This window comes from Ranitomeya imitator, chromosome 1 (genome assembly GCF_032444005.1).
Source record: "Ranitomeya imitator isolate aRanImi1 chromosome 1, aRanImi1.pri, whole genome shotgun sequence".
NCBI classification, from domain to species: Eukaryota; Metazoa; Chordata; class Amphibia; order Anura; family Dendrobatidae; genus Ranitomeya; species Ranitomeya imitator.
This window is the reverse complement of record NC_091282.1, coordinates 889,770,576-889,793,255: the sequence shown is the minus strand read 5'-3', so window position 1 is coordinate 889,793,255 and position 22,680 is coordinate 889,770,576. Positions and strand designations below refer to the sequence as shown.

The 22,680-nt window shown below is 40.2% G+C and overlaps 1 protein-coding gene across 1 annotated transcript in view; it reads right to left on the bottom strand.

Annotated features, from left to right (window-relative positions):
* The window catches only part of LOC138658195 (neuronal acetylcholine receptor subunit alpha-7-like), a 343,558-nt gene that overhangs the window by 5,025 nt on the left and 315,853 nt on the right, over positions 1-22,680 (bottom strand). Inside the window, exon 9 of the mRNA XM_069745709.1 lies at positions 10,712-10,821. Coding sequence (XP_069601810.1) covers positions 10,712-10,821 — 110 coding nt within the window. The remainder of the gene's footprint in view (positions 1-10,711; positions 10,822-22,680) is intronic.

The window sequence follows — 22,680 nt, the reverse complement described above, 5'->3', positions numbered from 1 at the left end:
TGTGGTAACCATGCTGATTCAGTATGCCTTCAATTTTGAATAAATCCCCAACAGTGTAACCAGCAAAGCACCTCTACACCATCACACCTCCTCCTCCATGCTTCACGGTGGGAACCAGGCATGTAGAGTCCATCCGTTCACATTTTCTGCGTCACAAAGACACGGTGGTTGGAACCAAAGATCTCAAATTTGGACTCATCAGACTAAAGCACAGATTTCCACTGGTCTAATGTCTATTCCTTGTGTTCTTTAGCCCAAACAAGTCTCTTCTGCTTGTTGCCTGTCCTTAGCAGTGGTTTCCTAGCAGCTATTTTACCATGAAGGCCTGCTGAACAAAGTCTCCTCTTAACAGTTGTTGAAGAGATGTGTCTGCTGCTAGAACTCTGTGTGGCATTGACCTGGTCTCTAATCTGAGTTGCTATTAGCCTGCGATTTATGAGGCTGGTGACTCGGATAAACTTAACCTCAGAAGCCCCTTTCCTGGGGCGATTCTCATGTGAGCCAGTTTCTTTGTAGCGCTTGATGGTTTTTGCAACTGCACTTTCAAAGTTTTCCCAATTTTTTGGACTGACTGACGTTCATTTCCTAAAGTAATGATGGCCACTCATTTTTGTTTACATAGCTGCTTTTTTCTTGCCGTAATACAAATTCTAACAGTCTCTTCATTGGGACTATCAGCTGTGTATCTGCAGCGCCCCAGAGTCCTGGTTTGTTGCAGTAATGTTATTCTTCCACCAGGAGGAGGGATGTTACCTCTGAAGGCAATGAAGGAGATCTTCTGTCCAGGTATCACAACCACTACACACACTTCACACTCCAGCCACCAGGGGGAGCAAAGGTTCTATTTACTAGGCCACTCCTCACAGTTAGGTAAAACTGGTAATTGGAGGGAAAGTTAGAGAGTTCCTGGCTGGAGACTGAGGCAGAAATGTCTCCAGGTCGAGCTGGCTGGAGTGATCTCCAGTCAGATCCAGACTGCGGTCTGAGGAGGACGAGGGTCCACGGAGCTGCGCCTGCCCCACATGCGGCAGCATCCAAAGAAAGAGACATTGAAGAGAAGTGTATTGCAGTGAGTGAGAAATGAAGTCATAGCAAAAGGAGAGGAAACCAGAAGGAGACCTGTCCTGTGAGAGGCTGCCTCCTTCTGAAGCGCAGAACCAGTAGCCAGAATACCGAGGGAGTAACAGACTCTACGCTTTACTTCAGAGACTGGCAGGGCAGTTGATTCCACATTGGCTGTCCGACCCATCATACTCAGGAGGCACGGTGGCAACTTGTGGAGGCCGGGGCATCTCTACGGTCCCTATAAAAAGCTTCAGGCCACCAGTCATACGTCTTTTGTTCTATCCAACTATGGGGAACAGTGAGAGGAGTAATAACAGTGAGGAACTTATTGGAGCTTATGCAAGTAGGAACCTACTGTGTTACTGTGTGCAGAGGAAGGCTATTGAATTCCACCTGGATAAGGGGACTCTGGATTTGCCTTCAGACCAGCCGGACTCTGCCTACCCTGTGGTCCCTGCCCTGGACTGTGGATGCTGAAGCCTTCAGTAAAGGTAAAGAGACTGCAACCTTGTGTCCTCATTATTCACTGCACCTTACATCATCTACCATCGACCATCTACATTCTGGGAAGCCCTGGGGACATACTTCACCTGTGGGAAGGTATACCATCTAGCTGCTATCACATCACCCCAGCGGACCGCTAAGCAGCGTTGGTCACCCTGACCGAATACCACAGGTGGCGTCACAAACATTATCCCTTTAAAGACCTTCCCCCCTCATTTTCAACGGACGTTCCCCTAGGGCCACGGACCGGGTCAGGCTACCGTGACATCCCCCAGAACCTAAGGACCCTGGTACCGAGTACCCCATTTCCCTCACACGGGGGGGGGGGGGGGGCGCTCCATATCCACCAGGCTTCTGCTCAACAAAACTGATGGTCCCAACCCCATTTATAAGGCAAGAAATCCCACTTATTAAACCTGACAGGGCACACCTGTGAAGTGAAAACCATTTCCAGTGGCTACCTCTTGAAGCTCATCAAGACAATACCAAGAATGTGCAAAGCAGTCATCAAGGCAAAAGGTGGCTACTTTGAAGAGCCTAGAGACATATTTTCAGTTGTTTCACACTTTTTTGTGAAGTATATAATTCCATATGTATTAATTCATAGTTTTGATGCCTTCAGTGTGAATTTACAATTTTCATAGTCATGAAAATACAGAAAAATCTTTAAATGAGAAGGTGTGTCCAAACTTTTCATCTGTACTGTATGTATATATATATATATATATATATATATATACGGTGTATATATATATATATATATATATATATATATACCGTATATACATATATATATATATATACAGAGTATATATATAGCGCCCTCTATCCATGAAAGTAAAAGACATACTTTAACTCTTGTTCTTTTTAAATAGAAAGGTTAGATTTAAAAAAAATCCAGAAATTTTTTTTTAGTAGATTTACATTAGAGACTATCAGACATCTTCAGCAAATGCCCCAGGTCTGTATGAACATTCAATGGGGTTAATCCATGTGTGGCACTCAACTAAGTATTCTGGGTGGAGAAATGTCTCTTTTTGAAGAGTATTTTTAAATTAATGGCAGCAAAATTTGTATCTAACAATGTAAATTTTTCGGTTTCAGAATTTACATACTTTGACATTGATTATTGTACTGACTTCATATGCTGTATTTTAATGTTTATCAAAAAACTATTGAGTGACAAGAAGAAATGTTGCAAATTCAGTTTTTCACCCAAGAGGCAGCCCCATATATCATTCAAGGCTCATTAGCAAGATTTTCTTTCACTTGAAGCCTCATGAAGAAACTTATGAGATGTGCTGTCATAGTTAAGAATGCAGCATATGTCGCTTCCTACCTGCTTTATGTTTAGCTCAACACAACCTACCGCCCATCCATTGCCAGAACCAATGTATTAACTGTCATGTTCAGTAAAGCATTTAAGGAATAATGATGTTCCTGCAGTTACAGCTTCTTACTTTTTTTTTTCTTTTGGCAATGCGATGCCTTTATTACTCAGCAGAAAGCAAACCCATACTGTGGAAATACTATATTTTACCTTGTTTTCAGTGAGAAGTATAAATCCCAAATTTCTCTACTGATCACATGAATATTTCTATAAAACTTTTCATCAAACTTGGGACCCTTCACTATAAGCAAGAGAATAGAGCCTCTCGGATGAGCTGGCCTTGTATGACAATGGTTATATGGAATATAAGTTAAAAGGCATACATAGTGCTCAGCATAAATAAGTACACCCACTTTGAAAAGTAACATTTCTATAAAAATCTTACTGTTCACAAATACAATTTTCAAAATATTGACAAGACGGAGTTTCATAGAACATTTTTTTAACCGATATCATGAAAGGTAATAATATACTGTAACTTGCATTACAAAATCTTAAGTTTCATTCACATTAATTGATGCAAAACTGAATACACCCCACATTGAAAACTACTACATCTAGTATTTTTTATGACCCCCATGGTTTTTAAGGACAGCACCAAGTCTTTGAGGCATGGAATGAACAAGTTGGTCACATATTTCAACATCTTCAGGAATGACCTCCTTTAGGGCCCGGATGCTGGATGGAGAATGATGCCCCGCTTGTCTCTTCAGAATTCCCAATAGATGTTCGATTGGGTTCAGATCAGAAGACATACTTAGCCACTGAATCACTTTCACCCTGTTCTTCTTTCGAAAAGCAACAGTGTGTTTTGAATCATTATTATGTTGGAAAAGTAAATTTCTACCAATGGCACGGAGTGATGGTAGCACCTTATTTTCAATATAGAGCAGTATATCTGTGAATTCATAATACCATCAATTAAAACAAGCGCCCAAAGTACCCATGCAGCCCCAAGACACTGCTGCCATCATTCAATAGTTCTTGATGAGAGGTGTATTAATTTTTGATTCATTAATTTCAGTAAAACTGGAGATTTTGTAATGAATGTTATATTATTAACCTTACTTTCATGTTACAGGTTAAAAAATGTTCTATGAAATTGTTCTTGTGTTCACTAAAACATTGATTAAAATTTTACTTTTCAAAGGGGGTGTACTTATTAATACTGGAAACTGCATATAGCCAATAAGACAGACACAAAGATATGTTGGTGGGTGAGCCAACAAGGGAAGCACCCATAATAAAATGACGTCAATCCCCATGAATGTATGAGAAATTACAGTGGGTACGGAAAGTTTTCATACCCCTTTAAATTTTTCACTCTTTGTTTCATTGCAGCCATTTGGTAATTTCAAAAAAGTTCATTTTTTTCTCATTAATGTACACTCTGCACCCCATCCTGACTGAAAAAAACAGAAATGTAGAAAGTTTTACAAATTTATTGAAAAAGAAAAGCTGAAATATCACATAGTCATAAGTATTCAGACCCTTTGCTCTGTATTGAGTAGAAACAACATTTTAAGCTAGTACAGCCATTCTTCTTGGGAATGATGCAACAAGTTTTTCACACCTGGATTTGGGGATCCCCTGCCATTCTTCCTTGCAGATTCTCTCCAGTTTTGTCAGGTTGGATGGTGAACGTTGGTGGACAGCCATTTTCTGGTCTCTCCAGAGATGTTCAATTTGGTTTAGGTCAGGACTCTGGCTGGGCCAGCCAGTTGTTCTGAAGCCACTCCTTTGTTATTTTAGCTGTGCTTAGGGTCATTGTCTTGTTGGAAGGTGAACCTATGGCCAAGTCTGAGGTCCAAAGCCCTCTGGAAGAGGTTTTCATCCAGGATATCTCTGTACTTGGCCGCATACATGTTTCCTTCAATGACAACCAGTCATCCTGTCCCTGCAGCCGAAAAACACCTCCATAGCATGATGCTGCCACCACCATGTTTCACTGTTGGGATTGTATTCGGCAGGTGATGAGTAGTGTCTGGTCTTCTCCACACATACCGCTTAGAATTATCACCAAAAAGGTCTATCTTCATCCCATCAGAACAGAGAATCTTATTTCTCATAATCTGGGAGTCCTTCTGGTGTTTTTTTTAGCAAACTCCGTGTGAGCTTTCATATGTCTTGCACTGAGGAGAGGATTCGTTGGGCCACTCTGCCATAAAGGCCCGACTGGTGGAGGGCTGCAGTGACAGCTGACTTTGTGAAACTTTCTCCCATCTCCTTACTGCATCTCTGGAGCTCAGATACAGTGATCTTGGGGTTCTTCTTTACCTCTCTCACCAAGGCTCTTCTCCCATGATTGCTCAGTTTGGCTGGATAGCCAGGTCTAGGAAGACTTTTGGTGGTCCCAAACTTCTTCCATTTAAGGATTATGGAGGCCACTGTGCTCTTAGCATCCTTAAGTACTGCAGAAATTTTATTGCAACCTTGGTCAGATCTGCGCCTTGCCAGAATTCTGGCTCTGAGCTCCTTGGCCAGTTCCTTTGACCTTATGATTCTCATTTGGTCTGACATGCACTGTGAGCTGTGAGGTCTTATATAGACAGGTGTGCACCTTTCCAAATCAAGTCCTATCAGTTTAATTAACCACAGCTGGACTCCAATGAAGGAGTAGAACCATCTCACGGAGGATCATAAGGAAATGAATAACATGTGACTTAAATATGTGTCTGGGCAATGGGTCTGAATACTTATAACAATGTGATATTTCAGTTTTTCTTTTTTATTAAATTTGCAAAAATTTCTACTTTTCTGTTTTTTTCAGTAAAGATGGGGTGCAGAATGTACATTAATGTGAAAAAAAGAAGTTTTTCGAATTTACCAAATGGCTGCAATGAAACGTCGGCAGAGCTGTTGTGCTCAGGGATTCCACTGCGCAATCTTGCCTTGTGCAGGCATGTACTATGGAGGACTGAGAATGAACTTCAATCCAATATTGCAGCCAGCATGCAGCCAGCGGGTAAGGAAAGGGTGAATCAAAAACCCCAAACCCCCGCCTCCATGGCTGAAGATTGTTCCCTCCAAATTCAGGTGACAGTGTCCCTTTAAGCATATATACTTTCTCATACATTATCCGTTACTGGTTATTGGCATCATTTTATTATGGGAGTTCCCTTGCACACGCTGTGTAGACTCCGTCCTCATCCTTAGAATCCGTCTTCAGTTTGTGTGGAATTGAATGCGGATTTACTTCAGAAACAGCATAGGGAAGCATCTTCTAGAAGATTTTAGAAATTTTTTCTTTCAGATAAAGTATATTTGAAATACTATTAAAATTGCATGCTCTGTTTTATCAATAAATAAAAATAAAAAGGACAGTTGCACTTTAAATTAACAGAGTTTCCCAAAGTTTAACCCCTTAATGACCGCTGATACGCTTTTTAACGGCGATAGTTAAGGGTACTTAAACCACAGTGCCATTAATTAATGGAGCTGTGGAAAAAGTGTATTGCACCTCCCCCTCATAGTCGGATTTTCTCTGGGGTTTCGGTTGCCGGGGGTAGCCGAGACCCCAGAGAACATAATTCGGGTAGTTTTTTACCGACCACCAGGAATTAACCATTTACCAGTGGCCGCAAAAAGAAACAAAATGCAATTTGCCATTTAATTTCTCTGTCTTCTGATGTGATCGCACATCAGAGGACAGAGAAATGGCGTCCCCGATCACCCCCCGATACTTACCCGTGTCCCGTGGTGCTCCTCGTGGTTCCCCATGGGCGCCGCCATCTTCTTCCAGTAAAAAAATGGCACCCAACAGATTTTTGGGGTCTCGGCTGCCGGGGGTAGCTGAGACCCCAAAGAACATGCTCGGGATCGGTTTTTACCGACCCCTGTTTTGCGATCACCGGTAATTAACCGCTTACCGGCGACCGCAAAAAAAAATGCGATCTGCCTGTCATTCTCTGTCCTCTGATGTGATCGCACATCAGAAGACAGAGTAATAGGGGGATTGGGACCCTGTCATACTTACCGGTGTCCCTGGGTCCTCCTGTGTCCCCTCCTGGCCACCGGCTTTTTCCTCCGGGGAGAAAATGGCGGGCGCATGCGCAGTGCGCCCACCGTGATCTGCCGGCCGGCAGAGGAAGATTCTTCTTCTTGTTTCATTTTGGTCACTGTGATAGATCCTAATAAAATAAAAAAATACTAAATAACCCCCCCCCCCCCTTTATCACCCCCTGAGTTAGGAAAAATAATGAAATTAAAAAAAGTATGTATTTCCATTTTCCAGTTAGGGTTACATTTGGGCTAAACTGAGTTGGGCTAAAGTTAAGGTTAAGGTTGGGGCTAAAGTTAGGGTTGGGGCTAAAGTTAGGGATAGGGTTGGGGCTAAAGTTAGGGTTAGGGCTAGGGTTGGGGCTAAAGTTAAGGTTAGAGTTGAGATTAGGGTTAGGGTTGGGATTAGGGTTTGGATTAGGGTTAGGATTGGCATTAGGGTTAGGGTTGGCATTAGGGTTAGGGTTGGCATTAGGGTTTGGTTTGGGATTAGGGTTAGGTTTGGGATTAGGGTTGAGGTTAGGGTTGGGATTAGGGTTAGGGGTGTATTGGGATTAGTGTTTGGATTAGGGTTGGGTTTGAGGTTAGGATTGAGATTAGGATTAGGGGTGTTTTGGGCTTAGGGTTTTGATTAGGGTTATGGTTAGGGTTGGGATTAGGGTTAGGGGTGTTTTGGGGTTAGGGTAGTAATTAGGGTTATGGTTAGGGTTGTGATTAGGATTATGGATCGGGTTGGGATTAGGGTTAGGGGTGTGTTGGGGTTAGGGTTGGAGTTAGAATTGGGGGGGTTTCCAATGTTTAGGTACATCAGGGGGTCTCCAAACGCGACAGCCAATTTTGCATTCAAAAAGTCAAATGGTGCTCCCTCCCTTCTGAACTCTGCCGTGCACCCAAACAGTGGTTTACCCCCACATAAGGGGCATCAGCGTACTCAGGACTAATTGGACAACAACATTTGGGGTCCAGTTTCTCCTGTTAACCTCGTAAAAATAAAAAAAAATTGGGGGTTAAAAAATCATTTTTGTGGAAAAAAAATATTTTTTATTTTCACGGCTCTGCGTCAAACTTCTGTGAAGCACTTGTGCGCTCAAAATGCTCACCACATATCTAGACAAGTTCCATGTGGAGTCTAGTTTTCACAATGTTTAGGTACATCAGGGGCTCTGAAAATGCAGCATGACACCCGCAGACCATCCCATCAAAGTCTGCATTTTAAAACGTCACTACTTCCCTTCCGAGCCCCGATGTGTGCCCAAACAGTTGTCCCCCCACATATTGGGTATCAGGGTACTCAAGACAAATTGGACAACAAATTTTGGAGTCCAATTTCTCCTGTTACCCTTGAGAAAATAAAAAATTGCGGGCTAAAAAATCATTTTCGAGGTAAAAAAAGGATTTTTTTATTTTCACGGCTCTACCTTATAAATTTCTGTGAAGCACTTTGGAATTCAAAGTGCTAACCACAAATCTAGATAAGTTCCTTAATGGGTATAGTTTCCAAAATGGGGTCACTTGTGGGGGTTTCCACTGTTTAGGCAAATCAGGGGCTCTCCAAACGCGACATGGCGTCCGATCTCAATTCTGCATTGAAAATGTCAAACGGAACTCCTTTTCTTCCAAGCTCTGCCGTGCGCCGAAACAGCAGTTTACCCCCACATATGGGGTATTGGTGTACTCAGGACAAATTGCACAACAACTTTCGTGGTCTAATTTCTCCTGTTATTCTTGTGAAAATAAGAATTTGTGGGCAAAAAGATAATTTTTGTGTAAAAAATAAAATTTGTTATTTTCACGGTTCTTTGTTATAAACTTCTGTGAAGCACTTGGGGGTTCAAAGTGCTCACCACACATCTTGATAAGTTCCTTACCTGGTCTAGTTCCCAAAATGGTGTCACTTGTGGGGGTTTCCACTGTTTAGGCACATTAGGGGTTCTCAAAACGCGACATGGCGTCCGATCTCAATTCCAGCCAATTCTGCATTGAAAAAGTCAAACGGTGCTCGTTCTCTTCCAAGCCCTGTCGTGCGCTTAAACAGTGGTTTACTCCTACATATGGGGTATCGGCGTATTCAAGAGAAATTGCACAACAAATTTTGTGGTTCATTTTCTCTTTTTACACTTGTGAAAATTAATAAAAATTGGTTTCGAAGTAAAATGTTTGCAAAAAAAGTTAAATGTTCATTTTTTTCCTTCCACATTGTTTCAGGTCCTGTGAAGCACATAAAGTGTTAATAAACTTCTTGAATGTGGCTTTGAGCACCTTGAGGGTGGGTGTATTTTTTTAGAATGGTATAAATTTTTGGTATTTTCTGTCATGTACACTCCTTGAAGTGACTTTAAATGCGTGATGGTCTCTAAAAAAAATGGTTTTGTAAATTTTGTTGTAAAAATGAGAAATCGCTGGTCAAATTTTAACCCTTATAACTTCTTAACAAAAAAACATTGTTTTTTTTTACTATTTTGTGTGTGACATAGCTCTCTGATTTAAGGGCATAAAGATTCAAAGTTTGAAAATTACAAAATTTTAAAAATTTTCACCATATTTCTGTTTTTTTTCATAAATAATCACAAGTAATATAGAAGAAATGTTACCACTAATATGAAGTACAATATGTCACGAAAAAACAGTCTCAGAATCAGCGGGGTCTGTTAAAGCGTTCCAGAGTTATAACCTCATAAAGTTACAATGGTCGGAATTGTAAAAATTGGCTCGGTCATCAAGTACCAAATTGGCTCTGTCACTAAGGGGTTAAAAAACTTGAAAAGCATTTACCTTTGTGTCTTCGACTGAATTATAAAAGATTATCCAAGAAATAATTACCACTTGTTGCCCTGAATGACTTGAGGTAGTGGAATATGTCATTATGCGAGGGTTTCATCATAAAACGGGGCTCTTTAAGCCAGTCTAGTTCCGCGCAGTACACGTACTCTGTCTATGCAATGCGCGGCCTGTAGGGCTTCCTACTTGTAACAACCCACATACCCATACATGCACCTCTGCACAGGTAAGATATTTTCCAAACACAAGAGCTCCACAGCACTAGACCTGGCCCACATATATGAAGTACTGTACATTTTGATGACACATACATCAGTAGAAGCTGTCGGCCAGGGAAAGTCTTGTAAAAATCTTCGTTTTAATTTTGATTACATAAATCAATAGTACATATGAAAATAAGACATTTTGTAATATATCTTATCAGAGAACTCTGCTTCTTTCTTTGTCAAAATTTGTCAGTTGATTATCAAAATTTTCAATTCTGAATAAAATCTGTATTCAGTGAAGACAGACTTTCCCATTACAGAGATGGGAGATGGCAGCTGCTACCGATAGGATTCTATCTAGATAGAAGAGGCGAACGGATCAATTCTGGCAGTGATAGAAGCAAATTTCTCCGATAACATATTTTACAAATGTAGTTATTTTCATATATACTATTGATTTATGAAATAAAAATTAAAATGACAGTTACTCTTTAATGAATGGCATATAATTTTAGCCCATGATCAGAAGACCAACTTCATACCTGACAGATCTGGCTTCTAATTATACCTGTGTTTTAAGTTCTATTAGCTTGCTCTGTTACAAAATAAATGTGAACGGAGGCAGAAAAGACAAATTGACTAGAATGGGGTCGGCTTAGTTTTTGATTTTTGTATATATTTTTTAGTTTGTTCGAAATACGGATTTCACAACAGATTTAGCATCAGAGTATAAAGTTGAGCATGGAAAACCCCTTTAAGAAACACTTACCCATTTAGGCATTTTTCCTGCATGTGGGTCATGATGGTGAAACTGTAGTACCAGCACCGTAACAACTACAGAGAGTCCAACAATGACCATAATACTTGCAAAATACTGAGCTGCAAGTAAAAAAAAACACATGTTCAGTTATTGAGAATATACTGAATATACAAAACACTCCTTACATGGAACCTGACAACAGTAAATTGCAGATTAATCTGAACTCTTGCCCGTTCTGGCACTCGAATGAAGATAATGCTGTTTGCAGCTAAACTGTACTATTACCTGTGGCGTAGTTATAAAACAAAAATAATCCTATTCATGTGAAAACTGCTAATATAAGTTATCAGGACGTTATAGGATGCTGGCCGAGTCACCGACTTGTCCTTATAACCACACCCATTCTTTTTAGATTGATTGCTTCACAAAATGATAATGTTCGAGCAGACATTTCTGAAATCCTGAAACTTCTGCAGTGTATCCATGCATAACATGGGATTCACTGAGGCTGTTGTATTCATTGCATAGGATGCACTGAGACTGCTGTTTAGATAACATAGAATACACTCCGACTTCTTTTTATTTCACATAGAATTCACTAGGCTCTTCTGTATACATCATATAGGATAGACGGAGACTGCTGTAATCATCACATACGATACACGGAGATATTGCTTTATTCATTGCGTAAGATACACTGAAACTACTGTATGCATCACATAGGATACACTCAGACTGCTTTTTATATCACATAAAAATCACTGATTCACTGAAACTGTAATGTATACATGACATAGGATATAGGGAGACTCTGTTGCATACATCACATAGGATACACAAACTCTTCTGTATACATCACATAGGATACACTCAGACTGCTTTTTATAACTCATAAAAATCACTGATTCACTGAAACTCTAATGTATACATCACATAGGATACACGGAGACTCTGCGTATACATCACATAGGAGACACAAACTCTTCTGTATACATCACATAGCATACACTCAGACTGCTTTTTATGTCACATTGAATTCACTGAGAATCTACTGTATACATCACATAAGATAAACAGAGACTGCTGTATACATTGCATAGGAGATACATTGAAACTCTACTGTATACATCATATAGGATGCTCCGAGATTGCGGTACACAGTCAATTGCACAGTCATTTGCGAAAGTATTCACCATCCTTGGCATTTTTCATGTTTTTCTACCTCAGAACCTGGAATTTCACTGCTTTTTTCAGAGTTTGCTTCAGTTCATATAAAGAGCATGCCAACAACTGTGAACATTTTGTTTTCTTTTTATTGTAACGCAGACAAGAAATAGGACAAAATAACTGAAAACTTCAGCGTGCTTAACTATTCCCCCCTAAGGTCAGTACTTTGCAGAGCCTCTTTTTTCAGCAACTACAGCTGCAAGTCGTTTTAGATAAGTCTCTATGAGCTTTCCACATCTTGCTAATGGGATTTTTGCCCATTCCTCAAGGCAAAACTGCTCCAGCTCGTTCAAGTTAGATGAACAACAATCTTCATGTCTGACTACAGATTTTCAATTGGATTACGGTCTGGGCTTTGACTAGGCCACTCTAGAACATTTACACATTTCCTCTTAAATAACGAGTTTTGATTTAGCAGTATGCTTTGTGCCATTGTCTTGTTGGAAAGTGAACATCTGTCCCAGTCTCAAATTACTGACAAACTAAAACAGATTTTGCTCAAGAATGTCCCTGTATTTCACACCATCTTTCTTCCCCTCGACTCAGACCATTTTTCCTGTCCCTGCTGCCGAATAACATTCCCACAGCATAATGCTGCCACCAACATGTTTCACTATGGGGATGGTGTTCTTGAGGTAATGAGCTGTGTTGATTTGCTGCCAGACATAGTGTTTACCTTGGTGCCCAAAAAGTTCAATTTTGGTCTCATTTGACCACAGCACATTCCTGCTACATTTGGGGAGACTCCCACGTCTTACCACATATCACATAGGATACATTGAGGCTGCTATATATCGTAAGTGACATAGGAAACACTAAGACTGAAGTACAAATCACACAGGATTAACTGAGACTCTGTTGTCTATATTACATATGTCATACCTAGTATGCGACTGGCATATCTATGTGGCAGGTGTCTAGTGTGTGATCTGTGTCTAAGTGACATGTATCCAGTGAATGACTGGATCTTGTGGCATATTGTCGGGTGGGTGAATGGTCTAATGAGGTATGTGACTGTTGCAAGACTAGCATGTATTTGACAAGTGTCTAATATGTGACTAGTGTCTTTGTGATAGACGTTTAGTACAGGACTGGCAACTATGTGGCACGTGCCTAATGGGTGACTGGTGTCTTTGTGGTATGTGTCTAGTCCATACCTAGCATCTATGACATGTATCTCTTTTTTTTTTTTTTTGTTGCCATAAAAGAGAGAGGTTCCCAGAAACATTTCTTGCTCAGGGCCCCAAACTGTACGTGTCCACCTCTGACGTATGTAGTATAATTTGGGTATTAAATAGTAATAATTATAATAGTATAATAATTCCTCTCACACTTTAAAGACATACTGATAGGGAATTTAAATATTGAGCCCCAATGGACAGGGATGATGATGTCTGCAGAGTGCTGCAAAATATGGTGACAGTATAGTCATAGTTGACTGAATATATGATATTTTATTACAATGAAGTGACAGATTTGGACTTTTGGAGGTGTGAATTGTTGTATGCAATTTATTGTGCACCCATAAATAGGGAAAATACAACAAACCTGTTCTCTTCAGACAATACATTATGTCAAAACAATGCAACAAAATATCATGACTTCAGTAATCTGGAATAGTGAAACAAAACTTCATAAGATATTTCTGTGCACAGTATCAGGCCGGGAAGCAATGAAGCCTGACAGTGAGGATTATCCCAAACATTAAAATAGCTAGAACACAGTTATTAAAATAAGCAGAAATCAGGAATATGGAAGCGTGATGTTCTCAGAATCAGTCCATATTACGTGTAATAGGAAATGGCAGATAAATAATAATCTTTATTTTTTTTATATAGCGCTAACATATTCCGAAGCGCTTTACATTTTGCACACATTATCATCACTGTCCCCAATGGGGCTCACAATCTAAATTCCCTATCAGTATGTCTTTGGAATGTGGGAGGAAACCGGAGTGCCTGGAGGAAACCCACGCAAACACGGAGAGAACATACAAACTCTTTGCAGATGTTGTCCTTGCTGGGGTTTGAACCCAGGACTCCAGCGCTGCAAGGCTGATGTGCTAACCACTGCGCCACCGTGCCGCCCCACGGCATGTTCCATGATGGCTTAGCCAGTCACATAGAACATCTGCACACAAGAACTAGCCAAGTACAGACTAAGGACACTCTCACAGGTTCATGCTTATATTAATATTAACCTCTTCACGACAACCGACATGACCTGAGTGCACACCCTAATTGTATTTTGAGCATTTGTGCTCAATTTTGGTGCACTTTTTTTTTCAACACTAACAGGTGCACTTACCGTGGCCGGAGTGCTCTGATCAGTATTGCTGCTGATCAGTGCCTGCACAAAGGGACTTTTTATTTTTTATTTTTTTGCTATAGGTAGAGTACCAGACGTCACAGTGTTAATGACATCTGATTTTCTTGTAGAAAAAAAATAGTAGCTAGTACAGTGTAGCTTTACAAATAGTGAGGTAATGCATTAGGGGAGAAGACGCCGTAGTGTAAGTGACGTAAATTTTTCTTTTGCAGAAAAAAAATGATAGTTATTGCCAATTAGCTTTACAGGTAGTGCATTATGGGAGCAGACGTCACAGCGTTATTGATGTCTATTTTTCTTTGCACAAAAAAGGTTAGTGCTGAGTAACTTCTTGGGTAGCATTTAAGGGAGCGTACTTCGCAGTGTTATTGAAGTCCGTTTTTCTTTTGCCACCCAAAAACAGTTAGCACTGAATAACTTCTTCGCTAGCGCATTAGGTGAGCGTACGTCCCAGTGTTAGACATGTACATTTTTCCTTTGCAGTAAAAAGAAAGAAGAGTTAGCGTCAAGTAACTTCATAGCTAGCACATCAGGGAAGCGGACGTCCCAGAGTTAGTGACAGCTTTTCCTTTGCAGAATAAAAGGAATAGTGTAGTGAAAGCCACTGTAATTAATACAATTTTCTTTTAACTCTACTGAGTTTTCTTTTCATTTATTTTTCTAAGTGTTTCTTCTAAATTTTTCCTTTTTTAGTTTTTCAAAAACACACTTAATGAGCGGGCACCATCTGTATATATGATACACTTTTAGGGGATCACCACCTGCATACTTCATATAGCATGAACCAAACCAAATTCATAGATCTTGGATTTGTATGTGGGGGTGAATTATATTCTATTATACACATATGTTGGGAAATCTTGATTTTGTTACCGATGTACTGATGTATATGCGCTGTGCAATGTTGTTTCTTGTGTTACAGTATTTAACTGTTATTTGTATGGACCCGTTACCCCAGGTCACATTATGGGGTTTTTAAATGTTTTTATGAATGTTGTTTAATGTTCCCTTAATAAAGTTGTATTTTGTTAACTATTTCTGAATTGTTGTGGTGATCCCAATTTCCATGCATACACTTTTTCTGGTTTGGTTCATACTTTTTTAGTTTTTCTCTACTTTTTTCTCTACTTTTTTCTATCTACTTTTTTTCTATCTACTTTTTTCTCTAATTTTTATAGTAAATTTAATTATAAATAGAACCTAATACACGTGTAAAAGAACAACTTACACAAACATGCCCACTGGTTAGAAGAATAAAGTAAAAGTGGACAAGAAGACATTATTATTCAGCAGAGGAACCATATGCTTTCCTTGCCTCCGACACAGATTCAGACACTGAGGAAGATCCCATATTCCTCTTTTTTCCTTTCTACCCCACTCCTCATATAGTGAGGAGAGACTCCCAGCAAGGTACCTAAGGCAACCTTTTCAGTAATTGATCACGTATGGACTCCACCCCCCAGAAATTGTCAGTTTGTTATTCCAGATTTCATGGGCAAGCCAGGAATCCAATTTGACGTTACAGGCCTCACTGAAATTTACTTTTTCAAGTTCTTTTTCAGCAAGGCAATAATAAATCTTATGGCGGCCCAGACAAATTTGTATGTCCAGTAATTTTTCACTCAAAATCCCACATTATCATGTGCCAGATGGACCCCTGTAAATGCAGCACTGATTATGACATTTTGGGCAATACTGGAGTACTGATATAATCTACAGCACACCAGTATTCTGTATGGCCATGAAAAGGACACAATTTGAAGCAATTCAAAAATTGTTGCATTATAATGATAATTTGTAGTCTCATCCCCCAGATGATCTCAACTTTGATCGGCTATTTAAAAATCAATCAGTAGTTGAAAACTTCAGCAGAAAATTTGCTGAGGTGTACTACCCCAAAAAGATGTCTGTATAGATGAATCTCTGGTTAATTTCGAAGGGAGGCTAAAATTCTGATATTACCTGCCCAGTAAGAGGGCAAGGTAAGGAATTAAACCGTACAAGCTGTGCAAAAGTACCTTAGGATACACCCACAGATTTAGGGTTTACAAAGGAAGGGACACACGGATTAATCCCCCTAAATGCCCTCCTGTCCTGGGGGTGTGTGGGTAAATTATGTGGGAATTGATGCACCCACTGCTTGATAATGATTATCACCTCTACATAGATAACTTTTACACCAGCATCCCACTCTTTAAGGCCCTCTCTGCCAGACGTACAGTTGCATGCAAAAAAATCAGAGAGGCCTCCTCAAGCCACTAATTGGGCAACTACTGAGAAAGTTTGAGAGGAAAGCCCAATGCAGCATCAACATGCGGGTGGTCAAGAACAAGGATAAGAGGGATGTCCTTGTCATGACCACCATAAAACAGCTCCGTTGTCACTGCATTTTCTGTTTACTTCTGTTATCTTTGTCTAATATTTAAATTTGTTTGCTGCTCTGAAACATTTAGGTGTGAAAAAGAATTGGAAATTAGCAAGGGACAAACACTTTTTCACACAAATGTATATGGGTGTTGTTAGGGCTGGCGGAACGCACCAAGTATGTTTAGATATTATTATTGGTGCGTTCGCAGCCCAGGGTCCACCGTGCAGGAGACCAACCTGCTGCTAGCAAATGGTGGAACAATATGGCAGTAGAAGCGAACTCTGTTACTTCACAGAGTCGAACAGAAGGGAAAACGCTGTGCCCTGTTAGCATCACAGGGGAACACAGCTGCCTAACAGAGCAAAAGCAATCAGTGGTCACGGAGTAGCAAGCACGCAAACACCTCCTCTCCGGTGGAGCCGGAATTCTAATGGCTTTACGCCAACCTTGAATTCACCATACAAACTCCTCACCGGAGGTGCCGGTATTCTAGTGGCTTAATTCAGCCAGACCCTGACCACAAGCAGACAAGAACACTGATTAGCTAAAGCTCATAACATAAGCTGCCATGCGTCTGTGCGGCCATGCAAACCATTTATAGCTGCAGCAACTTCAGGACCTTCCTAGAGGACTAATGGGAGCTGCTACAGTATCTGAGCAAATTCCGGACCTTCCTAGAGGACCAATGGGAGCTGCCACAGTACCTTAACATGTGACCCGACGACCTCCAATGAGAGGTCTTACCCCGGGCATGCTCAGAAGGGGAAAAGCAGGTTTTTGGTTTTTTTCTGTGATGTTTTGTGCATAAATATGTGATTTTCCAGAATTTCTTTTAGTCTATGCCTGATGAAGAGGCCTGAGTAGTCTCGAAAGCTTGCAATTTGTTACCATCTTTTCAGTTAGCCATTAAAAGGTATCAACCACTTAGGACTCTCAATGCTAAATATTTTTCTGTGATGGAACGGAAAGTCCACAATCAAAGGCTTCACTGTTATGATGATGGTGGAGGAGGAATATGAAGAACACTGACTCACTCTGATGGTGTCACTGTGAGATGTGATGTGCCATACAGTCCATAACTTCCTTGGCTTCCTTCCCCCTAATGCGCTTTCTGGAGGCATGTGATGTGAGAGCTTCAAGGTATTATGAGGAAGCCTGCTCATTCGAGCATGAGGACATGTGATCATTCTCAGGCTGATTAAATCTTCTTCAATGTGGAAAATGGCAGTGGCCATTTCAGGCAACTTTTATCAGGCAAATAGCAAATTTTTAGAATTCAAGATCAACAAAGTCTTAAAAAAAATTGATACAAATTCGATTTGCATCAAACCTACAATCACCTCTTTAAATCTATGGTGTTAAGCTGGCTATAGAGATGTAATAGCTCCTGGCAAAGATTCGTTCTTTCAACAGATTTTTCTCAAGATCCCATCAACATCAGGGAGGGTTGGTTTTATGTTGGTGTTCACTGCTTTAATACATCAGAATTTGCAATGGATGATCCCACATAAGTCTAATCTAAATTTTAACAAAGTCTGACAGTATACTAACTAAATTCTTTATGTAGCTAACCACATACAGTAGTAGGCTCTAAGCATATCAAATTTAAAGGAAATCTCTCACTGCAGTTTTGTTGCCTCATCTGAGTGAAGCCTGATGTATTGTCAGATAACCTGATTTCAGCAATGTGAGCTACTTGCTGTCATTTTCATAAAATAATTGCTTGATCTACTGAAGATCTAGCCATTCTCAGAATGCTGAGCTTTCTTCCTGTGTACAGAAGCTTTCGAATGATATACATGGCCAAAAGTTTATTAGTTCTCTAATGATCTCCTGCTGATGAAACAGTGATTTTATAAAAACTAAACTAGTAGCCCAGTAAGTGACATCAGTGGAATTGGGGTCTCTGCCCCCTACATGCTGCTCTCATATTACATAGCAGAAACCTGGTGACAGATTCCCTTTAACACTGCAATGGGAAATGTACAATATAATACCCTGAATATATGAAGGATGCTTGTGTCTCTTTTGTGTTAAGTACATATATACCAATATAATATATTAACTGTATTTTCAGACTAGTTGATTATTTGACACGACATGAACACAATGACAAGTATAACTGTATACAGTAATAGCTTACAGCAATTTTTCCTATGTATGGATGTTTTAAGAATACCTGACCTCATAAATGGTAGGCGACTATGCTCTCCAAGGGTGGCCTCATGAAAGATAGCACTGTGGGAGCAGGGTAAATTATTTTTCTTAGCTGGATAGAAATGCTACCATTCTTGCATTGTAATGATGTTAAAGTTTTGCTGGCTTAAGTCAGCCATATAGCCTAAGACCTTAAGAAAGTTGTCAGCCAATTACCTCTTACGGTATTTCTGTTTTAGAAAATATTTGGTCCTGCTGTTCTTTATCGTTATATTGTCTGCCTGGTATTGAAAAAGAGTTTTTAGTCAATGCCCTTTGCAGGATTTTTGCTTTTATGAATTAAATTAGAAATGTAACAAAAAAATAGAAACTACGTATACATTTGAAACCTTTTAGGTGCAATGTATCTAAAAGATAATGAAAGATCTAATATTTTAAGAACACAGTTCCCATGAAGGTATACACTGAACAGCTATAACATTATTACATCTAATTATATTGGCACCCGTGAAGGATGAGATATATTAGGAAGCAAGTAAGCAAGGAATATATGTGTTCATGAAGTTCTTGAGTATTAAAAGGGTAAACGAAGTAATCTGAGCAACAAGCACCATCTTGAAATGAAAAGATGACTGGGTGAGAATATCTTTAAAATGGTCATTTGGCACTAGAGATGATCAGAAAAGTACTTTAAAATGGCAGTGGTTAGTACTAGGGATGATCGGAACAGGCAATGGTTTGTGCTAGAGATGAGCAAATCAGGGAAAATTAGAGTCAGCACTGTTGTAACCAGCAAATTTGATTTGCAAAGAAGTTATACTCCACGTATTTCATGTCCCTTGTAATACCAGGAGATCTTTCAAAGCTCCTGAGAATAATAAATGTAAGATGTAAAAGTAAAAAAAATATTTATACTGACCTCATCTTTCCGACCACTGCACTCCTCACTATCACCTGTCCTCATGCTAGGCTGGGACTTCCAGTGCTGATGAGGCCCAAAAGGGTTTTTGCACAAACACGCAAAAGGTCATGTCATCATGCTAATGTCAGAGGTCTGTCAGAGTTTGAGACGAGTGTCATCTTAATGTGATCCGATTATCTCACATCCGAGAATCGACGCTCAGGTGAGGAGAAGATGGAGAATTTAATTTCTCCATCTTCTCCATTGTCTGAGTCAGCAGATATGTATTACACGCACCCATAGACTTGTATGGGTTCTCATTGTACGATTATTGGACACACTCCCACCTTTCTACAATTTTTTTCTCTTGCAAATCGACATGAGAAAAAATAGCAGATCTGCACTGCCCGATGGTATAACATTGGTCCGAGTGCTATGCGATAAAACATCGGATAGCACTGGCCGTATTTTACACTTATGCGTGTGAGCCCTAAAGATTACACTAGGATGTGAAATTTCATATGGTACAAACTTATATGACAGATAAATACTGCATATAACATTATGCACAAAAGTTTTATTAGAGGTCAACTTAGACGTTACATAGTTATATACGTTGAAAAAAACTTAGGTCCATCAAGGTCAAGCTTTCTCCACCAGTTACAAATTCTCTAAACTTAGCTTATTTAAAATGCTATTTGTTGTGAGAAAAGCAGACAGACCTTTTTTGCTGTTATATTTGCAATTACTACCTCTTCCACCTGACTGCTTTAACTGTAAAGAACTCTTTCCTATTTAGTTGACGGAATCACCTTTCCTCTACACGCAATAAATGGCCCTTGGTCCTTTGTAAGGTGCTTAGAAGGAATAAGTCATGTGCAAGTCCTTTTTATTTACCACACATTTATTTATACATATAAATGAAATCTCTAAGGTGTCTTTTTTTCTAAGCTAAAATGACCCAATCTTTTCAATCTCTCATCTTAATAGAGACCTTCTATCTCATGCAATAATATAGTTGCCCACTGTTACACACATGGTTGTGGAACCACTGTGCCACTGTTCGGGGAGATCCTGGAGGGGGCGTACCTAAGTGAGCACCTGACTCTTCGCTAAATCCCCTGATGGTGGGGTTAGACTTGGCTCCATATGAACGCCAGGTGCTACTCCAGAAAGGACCTACAGAGCCATGGCATCTGACACCCATGGGGGACATTGAAGCAGGACCAGCCAGTAACTGGATAGCAGGATGGTAAGGCACAAGCAGAACAGGAACAGGTGATGGCCACAGTACGGGATCACAGATGCAGCTACACAGGTGCACGTTTAGACTGGGTAGGTAAGTGGCATAGGTACAGGTCAAATAGATCAGAATCAGAACTAGGCACAGGCAGGAAGGATTCAGATATGGGTATAGCAGGGTGGACTGGGACAAGAGTATGGGGACCTAACAACTAACTAGCGGAAGACACACAGACTAACTAAAGTTGCTAAGGCACCTCCCAATAGGGGAGAGTGTCTTATATACAAGATGTGTCCCAGCCATTGGCTGAGGTCGACTTTGGTAGCACATGTTCTGGCCATTGAAGAGTCAGGGAGCGTGCGCACACATGCCCTAAATCCATTCCCATGGGACTTGCTTGCTGTGCGCAGGTCCTGGGAGCAGACAGATGCCAAGGGAGCACAGACGGGAAAGTACAGACGCTGGTGTCCATGCAGGGACGCCGGCGGTGTCCTAACACCCATCTTTGAAATAACTCTAACTTACGAATGCCCTTTTTAAAATGTGGAACCCTAAACTGGACCCCATACTCTAGATGTGGCCTCACCAGTGATTTATGGAGGGGTAATAATACATTGGGGTTAATGGATTTTCATTCTCATTTTTCCCCACTATAAAATCTTGTTTGCTTTTGCAGCTGCTGCCTGATATTGAATACTGCTGCTTAGCTTTTTTGTAACCAGAATACCCAAATCGTTCTGTCCTGTAGTCCCGAGTATGATTCCATTTAATGTAAATGCAGCAATAGGATTACTCTAGACTCTGGGCATTACTCTTCATTTATCAACATTAAACCTCATCTGCCATGTGTTTGCCCATGCAGACATCTTATCCAGATCATTCTGTAATATTATGCAATCTCACTCAGTTTCTATTATCCTACATAGTTTATATCATCAGCAAATAATGATACTTTACTTTTCATTCCATTCGCAAGGTTATTTATAAATCTATCACAGATCCTTGTGGTACCGCACTGCAGTCTTTATCCTAATTAGAGAATGTACCATTTACAGTGACTCTTTGTTTCCAGTCATTGACCAGTTTTTTACCCATGTGTATATAGTGTCCTCTGTTCACTGCACCAAACCTGTGCTTAATCCCAAGGTATGCATCTTGTGGTAGATCAACTCACTCGGCTGCTTTATGAGTCACAGGAATGCATTCTATTTAAATTTCAACTGGTTTATTAAAACAGGCTTCAAAAACCAGTCCAAAACAAGACATAGACATAGACAGTTTCCATATTTTCAACATAAACAAACAAAAAAGTACTCATTATAGTCCATATAATCTGCCAGAACAGGAATAAGATTTCAGCTCTGCTTTACAAAGGCCCAGCTCTGGATGTCAGCTCTCCTCCAGAGTACACAGAACACTGAATGAGCCTCAAGACTCCACATTTAGCTTCTGGATGACAGAAGCTAAATCCTAGGGTATACCCTAGGGTACTGAAGGAGATAACAGAGGAAATGATGGTGGTCATTAATTTTCCCTTTTTTTTTTCACTTGGCCCAGATCGCCATGACCTCTTCTTCCGTCCTTAACTCATCCTTGCAAAATGTAACACTAAGACATCTTTGTTTACTGCTTCTCCAGCCCCCTTCCCACATCCCACCACCTTTCCACAAATAACAGAGCACTATAACCAGTGTCCTAGACTGTAATAATGCCCCCTCTGTAATCGTACCCTCCTTCGGTGCTCCACACAATAA